Source organism: Caloenas nicobarica, chromosome 2 (assembly GCF_036013445.1).
Source record: "Caloenas nicobarica isolate bCalNic1 chromosome 2, bCalNic1.hap1, whole genome shotgun sequence".
NCBI lineage: Eukaryota > Metazoa > Chordata > Aves > Columbiformes > Columbidae > Caloenas > Caloenas nicobarica.
This window is the reverse complement of record NC_088246.1, coordinates 11,197,116-11,218,367: the sequence shown is the minus strand read 5'-3', so window position 1 is coordinate 11,218,367 and position 21,252 is coordinate 11,197,116. Positions and strand designations below refer to the sequence as shown.

The 21,252-nt window shown below is 34.6% G+C and overlaps 1 protein-coding gene across 6 annotated transcripts in view; it reads right to left on the bottom strand.

Annotated features, from left to right (window-relative positions):
* Window positions 1-297: 297 nt before the first annotated feature.
* The window catches only part of DYNC2I1 (dynein 2 intermediate chain 1), a 30,177-nt gene continuing 9,222 nt past the window's right edge, over window positions 298-21,252 (bottom strand). For 5 of the 6 annotated variants that reach the window (XM_065628340.1, XM_065628341.1, XM_065628344.1 and 2 more), the window contains 18 exons: window positions 20,467-20,524; window positions 19,179-19,256; window positions 17,808-18,003; window positions 16,911-17,013; window positions 14,021-14,150; window positions 13,389-13,500; window positions 12,867-12,961; window positions 12,413-12,542; window positions 11,349-11,521; window positions 10,621-10,783; window positions 7,788-7,901; window positions 6,826-6,887; window positions 5,717-5,768; window positions 4,406-4,466; window positions 4,063-4,159; window positions 3,672-3,803; window positions 1,914-2,137; window positions 298-602 (listed from right to left, as the gene is read on the bottom strand). In XM_065628340.1, the coding sequence (XP_065484412.1) occupies window positions 431-602; window positions 1,914-2,137; window positions 3,672-3,803; window positions 4,063-4,159; window positions 4,406-4,466; window positions 5,717-5,768; window positions 6,826-6,887; window positions 7,788-7,901; window positions 10,621-10,783; window positions 11,349-11,521; window positions 12,413-12,542; window positions 12,867-12,961; window positions 13,389-13,500; window positions 14,021-14,150; window positions 16,911-17,013; window positions 17,808-18,003; window positions 19,179-19,256; window positions 20,467-20,524 (2,152 nt within the window). In that variant the 3' untranslated portion in view covers window positions 298-430. Of the gene's footprint in view, window positions 603-1,913; window positions 2,138-3,671; window positions 3,804-4,062; window positions 4,160-4,405; window positions 4,467-5,716; window positions 5,769-6,825; window positions 6,888-7,787; window positions 7,902-10,620; window positions 10,784-11,348; window positions 11,522-12,412; window positions 12,543-12,866; window positions 12,962-13,388; window positions 13,501-14,020; window positions 14,151-16,910; window positions 17,014-17,807; window positions 18,004-19,178; window positions 19,257-20,466; window positions 20,525-21,252 lie in introns of those variants that run through there. The other variant, XM_065628342.1, reaches the window with a different exon arrangement.

Sequence of the window (21,252 nt, the reverse complement as noted above, 5' to 3'; positions counted from 1 at the left end):
AGGTAGATAAAAGAAAGTTTTACCAAGCCTTAGTTCGTAAAAGGCCCAGAGGTAGAAGTCTCCATACATTCAGGTTATTTATACAGAGGCACAACCAAAGGATTACTATCATTTACTCCAGAGCAGAAAATTGAGAAACAGCAGTGTAATCTATAGGAATATATTTCCAGTATTTTATTGAAAAGATATACATCTAGAGTACTTTCAATAATGAAATACAGTGCATCATCTTTTTAATTATAACAATACTAAATGAGGTTGTCATTTTTATGATAAAATATAAAGTTTCAGCTGAAATATTGTATTAATATCTTTAAAATATATACAAGTTATATACAAATACAAAATTACATTACAAATTTTTTAATTGCAGTCAAAAATAATCTAAATATTTTGCGATAATTTGTACAGTCAGAGAGGTGTATTGTTTCTAAAAAGATTGCGATAAAATTCTATGTACTTTTTCAGATTCCTCAGGCTGAGGTAATGCCCACTTCTTCTTTACAAACTGAATGTCTATCTCTCCAGATGCTTTGGCCAACACAAGCCCTAATAATCCATTTGTTTTTTCTGGTTCTCCCAGGAGAGTCATAGTTACAACACTGAAATCAGAATGGGGGAGTGTTTTTAATTGAGGCAAAATTAATAGAAATTGGTGTTTTCAAACTTGTCTTTAGCAGGTTACTCATAGTTAACTACATGATTCCTTTTTTATGGTCATCGTAGTGTATTATTCCTTACTACTACATGTCCCAGCATGTTCTTTAGCTTTTCACCAGTTGCAATCATTGAACACAAACACAACAGGTAATTCTTCCCCTGTTCACAGATTCCACCATCAATATCTAATCATGACTTCAAAATTACTTCAAGCTTGTAAAAATGAACTCTTTTTTAATGGGATTTTCCAGTACAGTGTAGCCACTTCAAAAATTGCATTATTTTCTCCCCAAACTAGCAGCACTTTTCTATAGATTACAAGCATAGAAGGAAAACTTTTTGTTAGATCAGAGGCATCAAAATCATTCTCACCAGGGGCCACATCAGCCTCGCGGTTGCCTTCAAAGGGACGAATGTCATTTTAGGACTGTGCGAATGTAGGAGTAGTTACATTTATCCAGTCCTAAAATGACATTTGGCCATTTGAAGGCAACCGCGAGGCTGATGTGGCCCCTGGTGAGAATGAGTTTGACACCCCTGTGTTAGATATTCACCAGGATTAACTTAGGCCTGGGGAAGACAGAGTCTCACAGCAGGGCTCCCATCAGGGAAGAAAGATAATTCTCCAGGCTGTATTTCAGAAAGGCTATATGAAATTCCTTTTCTGCATCAATCTACAGGGCACCCAGGTCCCTACATTGACTACGGGAACAGTACTGTGAGACTACCCTGGTGTTAGTCTTGGCAAATATGTGCAAGCCAAAAATATTCTTGTTTACTTTGTGACAATGAACAAAATGTATTTCTTTATATTGGTAACCATACCATATATAGGTATTTTAGAATGTTCTCCAACATACCTTGCCTATTTTAGAGGTTGATCCTGATCCAGCAAAGCTGTCTTTGAACTTAAAGCAGTCCAAGGATTTCAGTGGGAACAAAATTTTTCTTTGTATAAACAGCAGCTGCTCCACGTACAGACATCTGTCCCAACTGATAACACTATACCTGATTTTGATTTACACTAAACACTATTTCTCCTTTATCGGACTGTACAAAATACTGAGTAAATAAGGATGAACTAAAATTTAGCTCGCTATAGTCTCTCCACGTGTGCAACAGTTTAAAAAATAGTTAGAAGAGCAAATTCTAATGAACATTTAATGCCAAGCAAAAACCCACCCAAATTCCAGTCAAGATGTAACAATAATAATAATATTAATATTTTGTTAAAAATAGAGCAATGTACTTACTTCTCTAATGGAATAGTCTGCTTTGCCACAGGCAACAAATCGTTTTCCAGAAGATCCCAAATGTAAATGTTAGATGATGCATCCAGGACAAAAAACACGGCAGGCCTGGTTAAAGCCCACTGTAGGGCAATAACTGGCTGGCCACTGGTGCTGCCGTTCCACTGCAGGAGGGGATGCTCTGATGTCATTTGGTGTAACCTGATACTTCCATCTGAACAGCCAACCTAGATTGTAGTCAAAAAGAAAATACTTTCTGGGAACAAAAACTAAACGAGATAAAAACTGCAATTCAATTCTTGGGAATACCAATCACATAAGTAGAAGTAGTTATCTGACTCAAGTGGCACATATCTCTCATATCTGACTCAAGTGGCACATATCTCTCATATCTGACTCTACGGACTATCTGGATTTTAACTTTTAATGTAATTTTGAGTTCAAAAGCAGTAACTCTGTACTAAGCATATTGGAGTAATCTAATCCACTAATCTTGGGTCGAAGTCCTCATTTCCTATTTTAAAACAAGGTCTCAAATGATCAACTTCACTAATGCTGCGATCCAGTCTGAACTGGGGCGAGGTCAGAGCCTTAGAGACCAATTCAGGCGGCTACTTAGTGACACAAGTAATCTGTAAAACCAAGAATAGCTTTCAGGACAGGTTGTGTTAAACAGTATAAGGATATTAAACTGATTCATAATGCACAACTAAAACCAAAGACAGGCAGATATCACTGCTTCCAGGTATTTTCTTATAACCTTTGTCTTGCCTAGTATAACACTTACAAACTTGCTCTAGCCCAGTTACAAAAAAACTATTCTATGAAAACAGAAAATAATTTATTCTTACTACTCTGGGCCACCTCTATATCGGGAAGAATTCCCAGAATTTTCAGATTATGACGACTTTTTACAGTGACTCTGGAAATGGTGCTTACATTTAAAAGGTCTCTGCAGATACGAACATGTAGAACTCAGTATCGCTCTAAAGAAATGCATTTAGGAAAAATTTCAGAACATCCACACTGGTAAAAGAATGTTCTGACTGTGCAGAGGTGACACAAAATACATACTCTGTAGCCAAACACATTCATTTTATACTTTAGGCAATCCAAATGAGGTCACGTAAATCATGGCAAATTTAGAAAGAAAGCATTTTTAAGAGAGGATCAAGTACCAATGTATGCAAAGAGAAGCAGATGGAAAATCCTACCCAAGTTAGATTCAACTTGTCGTGAATAAATTTTCTCAAAGACAACAAAACCAAGAGGTGTGTCGATAGGAACTGCCGAGGGCAGATCTGAACACGCCTGCTCACAGGGAACGCTGCCCCAGGGCTGTGGGGAGTGGAGGGGAGCAGGGAATGCCCAGGGCTGCCCCACAGACCTGTATTTCACAGCAATACAGAAATTTTGTCTCCAAAGTGATGTCACTAAGAGACGGGTAACGGAAGTGAGAAACTGCTGAGGTTTCATCAACAGCAGAAGACCTGCTTGTCATGCTGAATTTCAGTAAGAACAAATAATAAGTTATCAGGCTGAAGTGAGATTGCCATTTGTTTCTGCAAGCCAGATTTTCCACCTTCTACATAAGCAGAGTTCGAACACCAGGACACAAGATTTGTTGTCCGCCTTCATGGTGGATTGGAACTAGTGAGGTAAATCAACTATCACATGTAGTTAAATACATCAAATCAGAAAACCTCCCTCAGCAAGTAATGAAAAAAATGAAACTTGTATTATATTAAAATGTTTTCATACCAAAAATAGTGGCTTTCCAAAAGGGAAGAAATCAATTGCGTTGATGCTTATTGATCTCAGTCCGCTCTCCTGGGGTCTGAATAGTTTCGGAACAACTTTTAAATCATGTCTTGTACCGTGGCCTACCAGCCCCTATGAACAACATAATGCAAATTTTGTCTTATTTTGTTCATTTTTTTTTTAATCAATATCACAAGAAAAAGTTAAATAATTCACAGAGCTGCTACATTAAGAGATCCTTAATAGCTAACAAATTTTAATAGCTAACATATTTTAATAATAGTCTCAAATGATGTATTTTATATACAGTCTACTGGTAAAATTCCAAGTAAATGGTGCAGTTAAAAAAAAAAAATCCCAACAATGAGATGAATTTCAGCACATTACTCACGATGTTTGTTCCAACAATGAAATTATTAGGATTAGAAGACAGAAATTTAATAGTCAGTGTCTGGGGCATTCTCTGGCGCACATGCTTTGGGAAAAGGCTAGAAAAACATAATGTTAAAAGATGACATAAGTAAAGGAATTTGTCTCATAAAGCTATGCAAGCACATACAGAAGCTCTCGATCTAAAATGTCTATGACTAGCTCTAGGAGTAAGTGTATGCATATAAAACAACCTAATGAAAATATCATTAAACATATCTTACATAACAGCAAATTAATAAAGCATAGGAAAAATCAGCTTTGTGAGATACACATGTAAAGTCTAAACGCCCCTGTTTTCTTACCTGTTATTCAATTCCACAGTAGAGCTATGTACTAACTTCACTTTCCCTCCAGGAATTAAACCTAAAATTATAGAAAATAATTATTTAAATTGATTTAAGCACTTTGCATTAAGAAAGTGCTATCACCAAATTAAAATCTAAGTGAATAAGTCAAAGTACATTTCATAATTAAATTGTTTATTGTAGATCGAGCTTTTAATAGGTAAGAATCTTACATAGTTTAGAACTATACACTTCATAATTCAAATCTGAAGAGTTGTAATCATTGACAGAGGACAGAGAAAGGGAAACATGATTATAAATTTGAGTTTTGCACTATGCATATAACCTCCTGTAATATGACTCTGTAAAATCCAATTCTATCTATGTCGCTTGGATCTTTGACAAGGAATTACAGTAATGAGAGACTGCAATGAGGCTTCCATAAAGTTGGTCTGTGTTACTTGTTAGTAGAGACTAACACAGATAATTCTAATTGTTCAAACAAGCATTTCTTGCAGAGGAAAAAAATTAATGCTGGTGGCAGTAAAACTTTGTCAACACATGATCACAGCTTTAAAACGTTTCTCTCCACAGATATGACGTAACATCCAGCTTCAGCAGCTTAATATAGCCAGGCATTGCACACGAGCTTATAAAACAGAAAATTGATAAAAAACTTCTAGTTCGTTAGCATTACTTCATTGTGTATATATGTATTTTAAAATGTATCGGGATTTTAATCACAGCCTTTTCTATTTAGGCAAGTAAGTCAGTCTAATTTTGGTCAAAGAACAACAACAACAAAAAAGTAATTTTCTTCATTCACATAATTCAGAAAGGGCTGAATGGACTTTGTTCTTTACTTTTTTAATGGAAACTTTTTCTCACACTAAATTAAGTACCTTACCCAAATAAGAACTTTCAGGACAATTAGCAAAATGGAGATATAGGCAACAACAAAAGCATTATAACAGATTTGGTTAAAACTAAAGAAAGAACAGGAGGATGGAGAAGGACATGAAATCTCATATTCTTTGAGAAAAAGTTGTTGAGGACACAGAAATGTTTTGACATTATAAGAAATGTATGGTGGCAATTACCAATAAAGAATTAGCAGATGAGATTCAGACAACAGTGAAAATAACTCTCATGATACCTACCCAATAACCTCAAATGTCATATATAAGTCATATTCAGAATTAATCTTTTCCTCAGTAATTTAGCCTTCTTCTAAACTATTTTTTGTCATCATCGACTCTTCCTCTCTCTTCTAACTTAATAATCTCAAAACTCAAACACTCTATTCTACCTCTAATGTACAGTACTCACCTAAATCAGTTTGTGATCCAGCTAAATCCACTTTTTGTAACTCAACAACTACCTGAAAAGTCAATATTTAACATTAATAAGCAATATTTACCAGACTTTAAAGTATTTAAACTACATGTAATAATGTATAACTGTAAAGGACCATTTAGATGAGTAGGTCTAACACTGTAATGATCACAGGTAGATTCTCTATCCTCTGTCAATGTCTGCAATGGTAAAAATAGTTTTCATGTGCCTGCTGGATGTTCCTTGCTGTAAAGCAGAATATGGGAAGTTACATTCTACACTAAATTGCTAGTTGGCAACTTGTCAGTTTGGTCAGTCACAAAAAACACCCCAAACAAGCAATTGTAACACATTTCCTGTGCTTTTCACTATTCATGAAATAGAAAAGGCAGATCATTTGGCCTGAGCCCGTTGCTACTAAAATTACTTAAGAGCTTTAAGGGACTTAACTAGTGATACACAAGGAAATACTTTTATCCCCTTATTATTCACTGAGCCATTGAGTTCCTCAAGCAAGATCAATTCAGATGAAAAGAACAGGTTCAGCAGCTGCGCCAAAGCTGCATCAGAAAGAGACTGAACACATCCAACAGAAAGAAGAGTTGGCAGAACAGTTAATTAAGACCTATAGACCTAGTGCTTACCTACCTGTCATTTTTTAGGCAGGGTAACCTTATCAACAGATTTTCAAATTTTGCGTTTTGAACATATATTTTATATAAATTATGTCACTTGTCACACACATTTAGTATGGTCTCTGACATCACTGTGATTCAAATAAAATAAAGTAGGTGGGTGAAAGAAGACTGGGGTCTGTTACTCAATTAATAGAAATATGTGGACACCTTCCAATGAAGCAGAACTACTGACTGCCTGTTTTCATGAATTCACGTACCTGTTAATAGCTTTGCCTACGGATAACATCACGGCATTAGGGAGTCAAGTCAAAAATTTTGAGGAGAATTCCAACAGAATGGCTGGTGTTGCTGTACTTTTCAGGGAGGAAATTCTTAGTAGAAATCATGGATTTGGTTTTCTATATTTGAAGAAGTATTTTATTATTTCAACACAATGCTCTCTCTTTTCATACATACATTACTCACCCACATATTGAGGATTCCATTTTCATCCATTGAAGCTATCTGAAATGGAGGGCCTGACATTCCTATGAAAGGAATAGTAGCAGTTTATATTCATACACTGCCCTTCATCCTGAACAATATCAAGGGATTTGAAACTTTTCCTAGGTTAATAAATTCTCTGAAACTTTTATGATCATCTCAGCTGCATAAAAAGGAAAAGTACCCTAATTCTACCAAAGAAGAAAAAGACAAGAAACTAGTACATTCAGTTTGTCCTACCAGATAGGCAAATGTTCTCTATCTGCATCTTTTAAAATGTCTTGATTCTGCAGAACATAACATAAAGTGCAATAGATGAAATCTTGTAAAACCTGTAATATGTGGCACATTTCTTTGGACTGCTATGGATTTCAAAGTGCAAATCTGCAATGGAAGGAATAATGTCTCCTCTAGCACACTGTCTGAGAATTTGAGGGCTTGAGGATTTAAGTGTCTTTTCAAAGGTCGTTCATGAAAAAATTAGGCAAAAGGCATAGGAAGAACCACCAAGTACAGTCACATATTTTAAGTGCTTTTGTACATATGCAAGTTGCTCCACTTTTTTAGATAGGGTTTTTTTTGGACATAATAGGAGCGCAAAGACTTCTTCAAAGGCATTCTGACTTCTTTAAAGACATTACAGAAGCACCAAGACTTCTCTAAAGGCAGTTTTTGAGTGGTAATTTGTTTTATCATGGAAGAACAAAATATTGTCTTTAAAATAGACATTATAACAAGCATGCACCCACATCTGATGTGAAACTGCACTGAATGAGCATCACATAAAAACGAGAGCAGAAAATAAACATGAATGTTGTATGCAACTGATACTACAGACAACTTCAGAGGCAGAATAGAATTACATTGGCTATGATATATTTGTTTCACTAGATACCTAAAGAAAGAATCAGATGTATTGATGCTTTGAAGAACAGCTTACATACCCTCCTGATAAGAGAGGCTTGAGAGCCTGTAATTCTGATCAGTGTGGAGAGAGGTTGAGACAGGTTCCACTGCTAGTATGGGAGAGGTGTGGTTTACTGTGTTTAGAACACCATCTGTAATTAAGGATAATGACAGGTAAATACTATATTATTTTCAACACAAACAACAACAAAACTCCAATCACTTTTCAGCTTATGGAAGACCAACAATTACAAAGATGGAATAGCAAATAATAACTTCACAAAGAATTACATTTGTCTCAAATACCATATGGCAAATTGTTTCCTAAAATAACAAAATATTAATACTACTCGATAAATCAATGTTTCACCATACGTATTTACTTTCATTTTCCAAATGATTACTGCACCATTTATGCCACTGTACCAGAAATTTCATTAAAACCTGCCATTTCGGGGTTACCATGAAAAGTATTATGTTAATTTCAAGCTCCATAAATAACAGGAGTAGAAATAAATCACTGCTTACTATAGAAAAGACAAAATCTAAGAATAATTACTCTTACAGAGATTTATTTAATAGAAAGTAACTACACTGAAACAAACAATTCACCACGAGAAAATATGTATTTACCCTTCGATAACATTTTAAAATAATTTTATATTTAGAGCAATTTCAATATGCATTCTTTGTCAGGTACTCTTGATTTCTGGACTTGCTCTGTACACTGAACTTAATCTCATTTAAGACTAAGGGCATAAAGCTTCCTAAGTATACAGCATTAAAAAATGCTTGCTTATATAAGCAACTACATGAAATTGCGCACATACATTTGACAACGAGGCCATTGTACAGTGCAACACCAAGCACCTTTGATCTAATAAAAAAATTAAAAGTCTACCAACAACCAATCAATGTTTACTTTAACACGGCTACTGCCATTGGAAACACTTGTGAACAAAACAGGATTTTGTGCATGTGCGGTGCTTTTTTTTAGAAAAAATACCACCTCAGTGTGAGTTAAATAGTAGCACCTGCGCACACAAAAAAGTAAAAATACATAAAGGACTTATTTTGCAATAATACAATTATTTTTTTAAATATTGATATGTGTTATTTGTCACTCTAGTGTAAAATACAGTGCCAAGACAAATGGCACCAATTTATAATTGAGATGAAACGAGGGTCAAACTGCTGGTATTTACATCTCATTCCCAATGTCTCAACATATGTTAGAAACTTCAGTAAGATTAATGACTTGCTCCTCTATTTAAATTTGCAATGACAAACATCGGTAGTAGGCATAAAGATCCATTTATTTCCATTAAGTTCATAAAATTGTAAGGATCTCATACACCGATTCAAATGCAGAGGGAAGGATTTTAGATTGCATTTTCTAGTATGTCAGTTGTATGCCCTAAATAAACTTCTGTAACTTTTTAATTTGTTGTCCATGGATTATAAGCAAATTTAGAAAAGTCTATCTTATTTTGATCATACCCTAAGGGATCAAAAGTGTAGAAAATAGGAGAAATGCAATGACAAGAAAATGTCAAAGGATGAAAGGAGATCACTCACAAGCACTTTTGAAAAGTAAACTTTCTTCTGGATTCCTAATACATATACAATACTAACTTGGCCATATCTAAACAATGCAACAAATTAATTCCATGTTATTTTTTGTAGCTGTGCTTCTCTGCCATTAAGAACCTGGAAAGAACATGCTATAGCTCCCAACTGGCCAGGTACGTCCAGGTCTTGCTCCAACATGCAATTGATATAATACATTTCTAGAGATATCGAACCAGAGAGCTTGTGGGCCCCGAAGTTTAGTTACAGCTTCAGAATCCCTTCAACAAAAGACGAAAGGTAACTGATCGCTGACTATGGAAGTTAGAACTCAACTTACTCCATCATATAGATCACCTCTGACATTTGGGCTTCATACACTACTTGTTTCCAATTATGTGATCCCCATATAATGCTGAACCAATAGTACAATAAAAAGATAGTTGTGTATATAATGAAAATATGAGAAATTCCTAGATTTTACATAGCTACAATAATTGATAAATTGGCAATAAAAAACCCCACAATACTGGCTCAAGTTTTAGTGTATTTAGATAGAATCCAAAAGTGATAAATTTACATAAGTGGAATTTTAGAAATGCATAAGGGTGAGATTCAGACCAAAGATTAAGGCACTTAAAAGGGTGCCTACATATAAGACAGCTGTATAATATCTGTAAGTGAACTAAATCTAATCAATACAACCAATCCAGCTAACCCTATACAGATATTTACATTAGGACAGGACAAATAGCTCTCTAGATCCCACAGAATAGCGCTGCACTGATTCTAACAGGTTATGTATGTACACACTTGGATATGTATCTGGTATGCAACCTTAAAGAAACATGAAGACTTAGGTGACAATTTGCAAAGATTGCAACCTTTAAATGACATTTGAAAAACTGTGTTTTAGAGTCTTAAATTACTTTGATTTGTTATTAATATATCTTAATATGTGTGTTTAGATGTAGATAAAAAAGAGACGTAGGTTATATTAAGGGAGATAACATGAAGCTTATGATTTCAGATGAGGTAGTAGTTGAGTAGTCCATTCTAAAATTATGATGCTCCTTCAGTTCCACATCTGGCCCACTCCTCTGTTCTCACTGCTTGATGCATATTGAGCTGGCCTATATTTCTTCACAGCTATTACTGATCAGCAATTTCTATTCGACTAAATATTATCTCTGAACTGGCTATCTAGGCTACTGAGAGACAGTGTTCTTAAAAGAATTATTAATAGTAGTGGAATTGTTTCATTGCCCACAAAATGACTAATCAGAACGCATAGATACTAACCAGTGGAAAATGTTGGAACTCGAAATGTCCAGTCAGTGTCACCGATCATCACGTGAGGGTGCATTCTCGAGTCTTCTCGAAGGTCCCACACCAACAATGAGCCATCTATTGTTCCAGCAAAAACTAATGTTGTTTTATTTGGACTAAAGCAGCAGCATGTCACCTGTTAAACAGTAAAAATATGCATGGTTGGTATCACGATAAAGGCAAATGATCTGATAAGCCTGAAATGTTTGTTCTTCCTAAGCATGCAAATCCAGAAAAGACAGACTAGAGATGTTTGTGACAAGAGGACAGTTTATTTAAAAGGGAAATAGGATACAAGACTTTCAGTCGGCTTTCCCTTTTCAAGACATTTGTTGTGTTGTCTGCATCTACTGTCACAAAGCTGCAGGGGGAGATTCAAATGTATGACAGTGATGGGGAGAGGGAAGTCCTGACTACATCTGGAATAGCTGCTTTAGTTCCATTCACTCTTCAACCATGAAATGGAGTCAAACTTTAAAAAGAAAGAAACGAACAAAAAACCATACACACACACAAACACCACACACCACCACGAACATTCTAGTAATGGCGCATGAAAAGGAACGAGAACAATGTTTTGCTCACAAGGCTCAGATCTGTTTCTCAAAAGATGACATATCTTGCGGCAAGACAAGAAAACAAAATAAACATAATAAAGCCTTTTATTCACTGAGCAAATATACAATGTTATTAAAACATACCTCTGAGTCACACATTAAAAGTTTCTGAGGACTGGAGGGCTGCCAGATGTTCCAAACACATATGATGCTCTTTCTATTCAGTAAACCAACACCTGCCTTTTCAGGTAATCCATGAACAGAAAGTAGCGTCTGCCTCTGAACTTGAGAGACATATAGGCAGGATATTTTTCGGTCTAAACCATTTAAAAAACAAAACAAAACAAAAACAAACAAGAAAGAAAAGCAATAAATAAACTCACTGTAGATGAAAAAGCATATTTAGCTGCTATAGCAACAACCAAAGCAGCAAAGATGTAATTATTTCTATTAACAGTGGGTTGCTTTTGATGCTATAAAAGAAAAAAGGAGGGACTAGAGAAAGAATCCAAAAAATTAGAAGTAGAAAGCAAAAAGGAAGAGAGTCAAGAACTTAATAGAATAATTAGTCTGGGCATAAACAAGCCAATCTGATCTGATGCCAGTATATATACTTAAAATTAAGCTAAGTCTCAAACAGGAAACAGCACAGGCCAGGTTTTTTCTGGTTCAACTCATGTTCATGTTGGAGTACGTATGGTTGTGTGTTATAATAGGTCTTCCTAACATAATTACAGATGCTTTATTTTTCATTTTTCTTTTCATCTGAACATCTACTGTTCACATGGGGAAGATATACCTGCAGTTCAAATATATCAGGCTATATTCTCCCTGTTCAATAGCCTTGCTTTATTTGCAACTTTGGCCCTAGTGTCAGCATCAAGAGCCTAAATGAAATGACACCCCTTGGGATGGCTCTTCAAGAACAAGGGCAAGAAATTACATCCAGGACACCGATATATCATGCTAATCACTGGCTATATTTCTGGTTTCACAGCAGCTAGGACGCTCTGATGTTCCCTATGTGAAACCGATCTGCACAGAGTTACAGCAAGATTAGCGCAATTAAAAGAAAAATGGGCTTTACGTCATCAATATACCCTGATATGTGCTGTTTGCACTTTGGTCATGACAAAAGGCATGGTATTTTGCATAAGGAAGAAGAGTTCAGACTGTATACTAAGAAGTGTAGAATAAAGTTCTCTTACCATGGAGGAATGGCTGGTTAGTATTTAACTGGAAACAGCTGTCACTAATAGACAGACTGGTTTGTCGAGAACCTGGTTTCCACCTGGGTTGTGTTGCAACTTGATCCTCCTCTAGCAAAACAGCAATCACCTTTCAAACACAATTACATTTATAGAAATAAAAGGGTCATCTTATCATTCAGCTTTGCTATTTGTAGCTTACTAGATTATGTGGACTAATTTAAATAACCTTTAGCAACTCTCTTCTTAATTTTACATCTTTGCAAATATAGCTTAACAGACATAAAAGCTGCACAGCTCTGGTTCCATTCCTTTGCAGAGAGATGAATCTCACTGATAATGAGTCTTATTTAAGTAATTTATTTAAATTAGTCAGAACAAGTACAGTAAGTGATCTATCACACCGTATACTTATGCACACAACTCATAAGGGATATTAAGTATCTAAGTGTACCTGGCAAGCAGACCGGAGGAAATTTGCTAATTTTTGTGAATCAATTTTAGGTGTTAGAGCTCCATTCACTGACACATCCTGGCTGTTTACAGGACCTAGGAAAAAATAAAAACCAAAACCAAACTTGAAGCTTCAAAAGAGAATCAATTAAGAAAACCATAAGAACACTGTAATCTTTAAGCGAGAAGAGAGTGGCAGGCATCAGCTTCTCTTCAGAAGAAATAACAGTACTGAAGAACAAGATCTGTTGAGAAATTGTATCTGCTGCCAACAAAAACAGCAATCCAGAAGGAAGAAACTATTTCTGCTACTTATACTCCACCCCCTTCCATAGAGTACCTATATATGTTCACATATTTGAATATATTCACATATATATTCAGTGCCTATGTATTCAGTGTGCCTACAGCAGTTTGCTATCGATGCACCCTACCACATTACAAATTCTGACAATTAATGGGTACAAAAGAGAAAGTTTACACGCACACATCCATAAATGAATAAGATTTAAATGTTCTTCACCTCCAGATACAATGGCACTTTCTGCTGGATGCTGTGTCCATTTCTCCAGTGTCTCAACTTCCTCAGTCTGAATGTCTCTCTCAAGATTGTCTTCATTACATTGAACGTATGCCTAAAGTAGAATGATGAAGTGATCAATATATGGATGACACAGCTAAGAATGACACATAACTGAAGAGAACTTAAATAGTCATTTTAAAACTGATAGGCTCAACCTCTTCTATTTGTAAATTCAGACCTAAGCTTACTGACACAGTGTCACTATTTTGCGCGTGAACATTTTACCTCACGAGAGTGCCAGACCTCCTGCAAAATACAGAATGTCTTACATGACATGAACATTAAACCTAGCATACCTGGGACAGTGAGCCACAGACGTACAGAAAGTCCTTTAGAAAATGGGGAGGAAACACGAGAGAGTCCTCCTCTAACACAGAAATGGAAATAGCCTCATTGGCCAAAATGCTTTGATATAATTGCTTTATGGTAATCAAGGCTTAGAGATGAAAGTTATAATTTATGACTTTACTGTCTTCTTAGGTCTAGTAAGTTGCTTTTGTAAGGAAAAATATTTTCCAGGACACAAATCAGCAATTTCAGGATTTAAATATTACAACATGTTTGTTACTCACCTGCTTAGTGTTCATTTTACCAAAATTCCTGATATACATGTCATACTCATTTACAGGAGGCAAATCCAGTAACGAAAAACTAACTGAGAAGTCCAGATCAATTAGTGGGAGAAGTTCTGAACTCCGTTTTCTTTAAAATAAATTAAAAGAAAGAAACACAAAAACTATTATGACCAAGTATTTGGTATTTCAAAAGAAAAACAACCTGATTTGCTACAGTACCAGAGATCTAACAATCCATTGATCTATGCAAATTGAAGCTGTACCAAAATTAATTGACAGATAAAACTATATCAATAGAAGGACATAAAATATTGTTACGAATTCTCATTTGTTATGCTGAGATAATGATCATATCTGAAAATGCAATACTGACCGCAAATGGCAAACTTATGTGGTTTATTACTATAATTAAGTCAAAGCCGAGCACAATCATCTTGCCTAAGTATTCAAAAGTTGTTCTGTGAGGTAACAGATGAACGTCTTTTTCTTCTTGTAGCCAGGATGGTGGCTAATTCTCCTAAACTCACTTTATGAACTTACATTACCTGTATGTGCACATGCTTTATAAAGAACCTGGTTTTGTTACGACTTATGCCAATGTAATTTGAGTGACCTCCACTGGTAACAGACTGCCTGAATTTGTACCTCTTTACATCACTAGGGAAACATATAACAAGAGCAGCAATCTTAAAATATATTTTAAATATGTACATGAAACTAATTAATTGCTGATTCATAACCTGTGGAAATGAATACTTACCTCTTCCACAAAAAATAAGCCTCCAAAAACCCTCAGCTACTGGATTATTGGACTTGATCTAAATTCTATGAAAACAAGTACTCGAGACTGAGGTAAACTATGCATTTTTCCGTTCGTATTTTTTGTTTTGAATAAGATTAGCTCATTGTGCAGTACTTGAGATACGTGAATCTCTTTGTCCTATGAAATGCCAGATCGCTCCTTTTCCCTACATTCTCTTGCTGCAATGATACAAAAAATAACTGTGTGATCCAGCTTTCTCCAATCCTTTTACTTTCTGCCTACCTCAGTTCTTAATTTCTTCATCTTTGCTCACAAATGAAACTATATTTTGATTCTTAATTGGAAAACAAGTCTAACTTTGTATACTGTATCTTACTCTGATAAGCATAAAACATTTATGTGGTATTACTTATTATCATCAACTGCAAAGAGATTCCTACTACTCTACTTGGATGGATGTGTGGATAATGAAGAGAGTCAATCTTCGTCACAATTCACACAGTTACCTGTCTACTTCAATGTCATAAAACTGTTTGGATATTTTATTTTAAGACTTAATTGCTTGAATTACATACAGACATCTGTTTATAAGTTAATTCTGCACTCTTGCTATAGTACAGATTCCTTGACAAGGGGAAAAATTTTTTAGTCTCTCCTTCTCTCTCTTGCACTTTCACTTTTTTTTAAAATATACTTAATATAAATACAACCCAGACACAATTATGGCTCTGTAGCAATTCCATATCTACACAATCTTACAGATGCATATCCTAGTTGCAGTTTCTCTTCAGTGAGATAGTCTTTGAAAAGGGAAAAGACTAGAGCAACATGAGTTGGAACTTCTCTTCCAATATTTTAGGCTGGATTTTTCTTTATTGCCTAAGGACAAATTTCACATCCCTTTTTTGCTACTTGATGACTTCTATTGCATTTTCTTATGCACATTTTACTTTTACTTCTACTGCCTAATACACCACCTCTTCACAAACATTGTGGGCACAGATTGCTGAGGTTTAATTCAGAAGTAGGAAAGTTGCTTCCTAGTTACAAATCTTAACGATACCTGCAGACAAATCCTTAAACTAATAAGCCTCATATTAATACTTACAACTCCAAAGTGCTACTGTTCATTCATGGGATACTTTCAGTTTGTTTACTGGTAGTGAGGTATTATCACAGCATTACGTTCCACAAACCCTTCCTCTTTCCTTGAAAATGCTAGTTATCTTCACAGGCTATATACGTTGTTAGCATGCACACAATGTTATATACATAGTCATAATCAGTCATAGTACATAACTGGCAAAGGCTGACAAACATTTCAGAAGGCAATTCTTCAGAGAGGCGCCCTCCTGAATTTCCTAATCTGTCTCCAGTGTCTAGACAGGAAGCCTACACAATGAACTCATGTAAAATTTGGGCATATAAATTTAGGCAAGGTGAATTAGACAACCTAGACAATAAAATCTTCCTTATATGAAGATTAGCCACTGATGTGTAGTGATGAAGCAGTGGAATCTAGTATTATCAACAAAATTTAATAGTCTTGCTTTATGCATTCAATTGATGTAACAGAAAATTGGAGATATATACAGTGCGTCAGATGAATCAGGAGGTCCTGGCAAGGCATCAATTTGTTTCTTCAATATAGAGCTATCTTAGATGTCTCACATCTAGATAATTTTAAATTAGTTATAACACCAACTGGTGTTATCCCTGAAAGGGAACTTGCTATTTTAGCAACAGTATGTACCATATAGACTTCATGAAATTACAGTTCTGCAGAGCCCTGGGAGCAGCTAAAAGGCTTGCCCTTTAGTACTGTAAGTCAGTATCTAATTAAGTGACTGAAGAATCCCATAAAAATTACAATCTTGGCAACATTCTGCAATAAAATGATACACATAAACCGATATACAGATAATTTCTATTATCAAACGACATGTAGCAAAGCCTGTAAATTATATTTACTTAACAACGAATTACTCTTAGCTTACAAAATAATATTTGATTCTAAAAGCCTCAAGTTTATAAACTTCACATATTTCAAATACAATGAAAAAAAAAAATCACATTTCACATAATGAGTTGCCATTTTGTGTGGATTATTTAAAATACACTTACTTCTGCTTACTAGCCATACTTCGGCTACTTTGTCGTTGGTTTGCCATTTGAAAATCCATGAATATTCCACAAAAAGGGTTTCTGACAGAAGAGCATTGCCTTTCTGTGATATTATAAAACATTGTTAGTATTATAATTCTCACTTCACAGCGCATTAAAATGTAAAGGAGTAAGTCTAAAAAGCAAAAGATTTATTACGACACAGCTACTAAAAGTTACTAGGTCTGCACATCACACAACATGCTCTAACAGTTGTCAGTACAGTAAGCTACTTAACTTCAGTAATGGACCAGCATTTTTCCCTTATTATGGTCCTTTATCAATCAATTCAAAATGACTGACCATTGTAATTTTTATTTTAGAAGAATATGATGCAGAAAGTGCCTCCTCCTTTCTTTCTCCTGCCATTAGCAGGTATCAGAGCAACTGAATACAAGACAACGATTCCATGGTCACATTTAAGAAAAAAACCTGCATTTTAGAAGTGATACAGAACTATATATTTAAGTAGTATCTGTATTTCTCTCACCTTCCCACCCAGAGTAGTGGCTTCAACTTTGCTTAAAAGAAAAAGAGGAATTAATGTCACCGGAAGCCCCAAACTGTTCTAGCACTCCTCCAGTTTTCAAAATCCAGACCCTCATATCCTTCTCTTACCCAAAATAAGACATATTAAATGTCAGTCTGTAAATTTTTACACTTCACATTTTAAACGATTAGTAATGCCTCTGAATCATTCTTTAGAAATGTGAAAGTTACCCACAAACCTAAGTGACTCATCCAGAGGACCAGATTTCTGCCTCTCGGCAGACTTCTTGAAAAAGTGGCCTGTTTACTCGTAAGTCTTATGTGTTACTCATACACTTAATTAAAAAAGACTGTTATCTAGGCTCGTACCCATGATTGGCTCCTTTTTTTCATTTTCAATTTTCTTTGGCAGTGAAGTACAAATTCTATCATTTTCTGCACTAATTGCTCTTTGAATTTCTTCAATTTCTGATGTTCTGGAAAATGGAATCTCTCTTGGATTTTCTTCTGCATCTTTTTCTTCACCACTTTCATCTTCATCATCATCAAAATCATCTTCATAATCCTTTAAAAGTAACGGGACTTTCAATAACTAATAAAGATGGATTACGAATGCGTTTTTCTAAATCTTTTTAAGAAATTATAAAATGTTGTCAGAACAAAAAACCAATTCTCATACATATGGTTATATATCATCTCACTGAAAGGTATTTTAAAATAACTTTTTGATAGTAAGATAATAGCATGTATTGATTGCATGGTAATTTTAATCAAGAGAAGAAAAATCCCATAGTGTTGTTCTTCAGTGCCCAAAATAGACGCTTTTTTTTTTTCAATATCCTAAAGTAGGAACTATGTTTAGGTGAATCCTGTGTTGTTTAAAAAAATAAAAATGCAGTGTTCAGTGGCATAAATGCTTCATAGATGCATTAAGTTGTTTATTTGATAGTTTTAATTCAAGCTGCCCTTCAATGGCAGGCTCAAATTTACTAAACTACCATGCTGTTTGCAAGCCCACACATAAGGCTCGTAATTCTCTTAACTAAGGCAATTCACCTCATGCTAAAATAGTCACCTAATACAAATTATTTGAACGAGTATTAAATGTGGTCATTTCTCTCCACTGAATGGTGAAGAGCTACTGCAGTGAACAGCTCAACAGTGGACATTACTCCTAACGAAAGCAGAGATAATTCTGGCTTTGCTGAACAAAGATTGAGCTGGGTCAGACAGCAATGAAAACATATTCAACACACCCTTCTCTCTTAATAACATTAAAGCAAACAAAAGAGAGCTAAAATAGTTCAACTAAGCAAATTAGTGAGGGAACTGTTGTGTGGCAATACATTTTTCTATAATATTTTTGCAATGAAAAACAATGATGCTTTTCCCTCCCCCCTCAAATTACTTCCTCCTATTTAAAAATTAAACATTTTTCACAGAAAATAATTTAAATAAATCAAATCCGTGAAGACAGAAAAAGCATCTTATGAAGACTTCAACTCGAAGGCAAAAGTTAGTCCCCAGCCCCTGATGAAAAGTAAGTAAATATATAACAGAGAGTTTCTACATAACATCTACTTACTATCTACTGTTAGCCTAGTTAAAGTCACTGTCAACAAAAAAGAATAAGTAAAAAAACATGTAACATCCTGTAATTTTTATTTCCGTGAATGAAGTTAATCACTATTTTCATACTTGAGAATTACTTCAGAAGGACAATTGTATGCTTTTACTTACTTCAAAATCATCCTCATAATTTGCTGATAAATTATCAAATCCTGTGTCTGAATTAAAGATGTGTGTATCTTTCACTTTCTAAACAGGAAAAATAAATGTAACTGTTAAAAAATCTTACCAAAAAAACCCCACTTTATCTGCCAAATCTTAGCATAAAGATAGACGAATAGCTGTTCTTTCCAGATATTTCTATATTTTATAGCTAATATATAATGAATTCAGGTTTGAAATATAAATAAAAGTGTATAAACAAGTGATAATTACTGACTCAAAATAATAATACAGGAAGAGAAAACAGAACTCAACCCTGTATTGGGAAGACCAACTGTTTTTCCACAAGTATTTTTACTCGGAAAGACACAAAAACTGCTGTGCTGCCTATAATTTCAATAGTATACAGTAGCTCTTATGATGGTGTAAAAACAAAATAAGACTGTTGTAGTTTTTCAAGGATTAGACAAAATTATCTCTATACCTAAATTATACTGGGAGACTCAATCTGTTAATAAAATAGTGCAGATGTTGGAATCAGGAAAACAGAGATACAACAGGAAAAGCAGGTATTTTTATACATAAATAATTTTGTTAACATTGAATCCTCTACTGTATTTACATGGAATAAGATCCATGGCATCCCTGAAATAAGCTAGAGAAAGGTAATTTCTTTGAAGTTATTGAACTTGATTAAAATAATGCCATTTAATTATGCCAACATGTACCCCACACAAACACAAAGCTTAACATGACACAAACCGATCCGTCCAGTCTTTAGTCAGCCTTTTCCTCCATAGCCTCTTCAAAGTCATAGATTAAATTATCCACATGGAAGGGATTTCAACAGGTTTCAACATAAACATATAAAAATATTTTTCTCTTTCTTATGCAACTTTTCAGGAGACATCTACAAACTACATTGCTAGCTGCATTTTACTTAGCTTATACTACATATTATTTGCTGATGTCAGCTCTTTATAGAAAGAAATCATATACTATAGATGTATGTAGATTATTTGTATTACACATCTAAACTCTTCCCACTTATTGGGAATTATTTTTCAAGCATACAATATCAAAATACAGCTGAATAGATGGCTACCTTCGATGTTTAGCAATTTTTTACAGAATAAATCAATTTTCTCATGCAGTATCCAAAGAGGTTAAGAGATATCTGAAGACCAATATACATAAATCTTATCTTCGAATGGCATTACATTGAAATATATTTTTAACTGGTTTTAATCACAAGGAAAAAAATAACAGTCTAAGATCCAGCACCAAGTAGTTTTACCTCTTCTCTTGTGTCCCTTTCTTCTTTTTCAATGAGTTTTGCATTATCTTTAACAGTCCTATTGAAAAAGAGAACATCCATTTTCTTGGTTAACTTAGAAGAAAGTATTAATTTTGGTTTGTTTGGGCTTTTCTATTTTAGAAAAAAAATAGGTTTTTTTTCTTCCTGAAATAGAAAAATAGTTGAAAATTTCCAATTAACTGAAATATTTCTACAAATACTTTTATAGATCTCTATTTATGATATGAATTATAATGAAACAGCCAAGTTATTAATCAGGTAAGAACTGCAAAAACCTTGTCCAAATTTAATACCCATAAATGCATCAAAATGGAAGAAAAATATCAGAAGAGAAAAAAAAAATCTATTAAATCCACACATCTATTAGTTGTATTAAATATCTGCAGCAAACTGGAGATCAAGGTCAGGTTGTTGTAATGTGCTCTAAAACTGTCAATGACAGACTGACATTCAAACCTGCACTTATGAATACAGAGACAACTAGAATATATATAGAACTTCTGTAAGAAGTTTTCATACTAGCAAATAGAAAATCTGGAAATACCATCCTGAAATTTTGCTCATCCTACTGATGACCTGGACCTTTCTTTTTCACATACAACAGCAAACTTGCTATATATATCTAATGTTTGAGGTACACAGAGTAGCAGCTAAGTAGAGATATTAAAATTAAACCAAACAATTTAACAGGGTCCTGTGTAGTTCATCATGACCCTTACATGTGTCCACGTGTCTGCACAGTGAATTTCCAGGTGGTACAACACA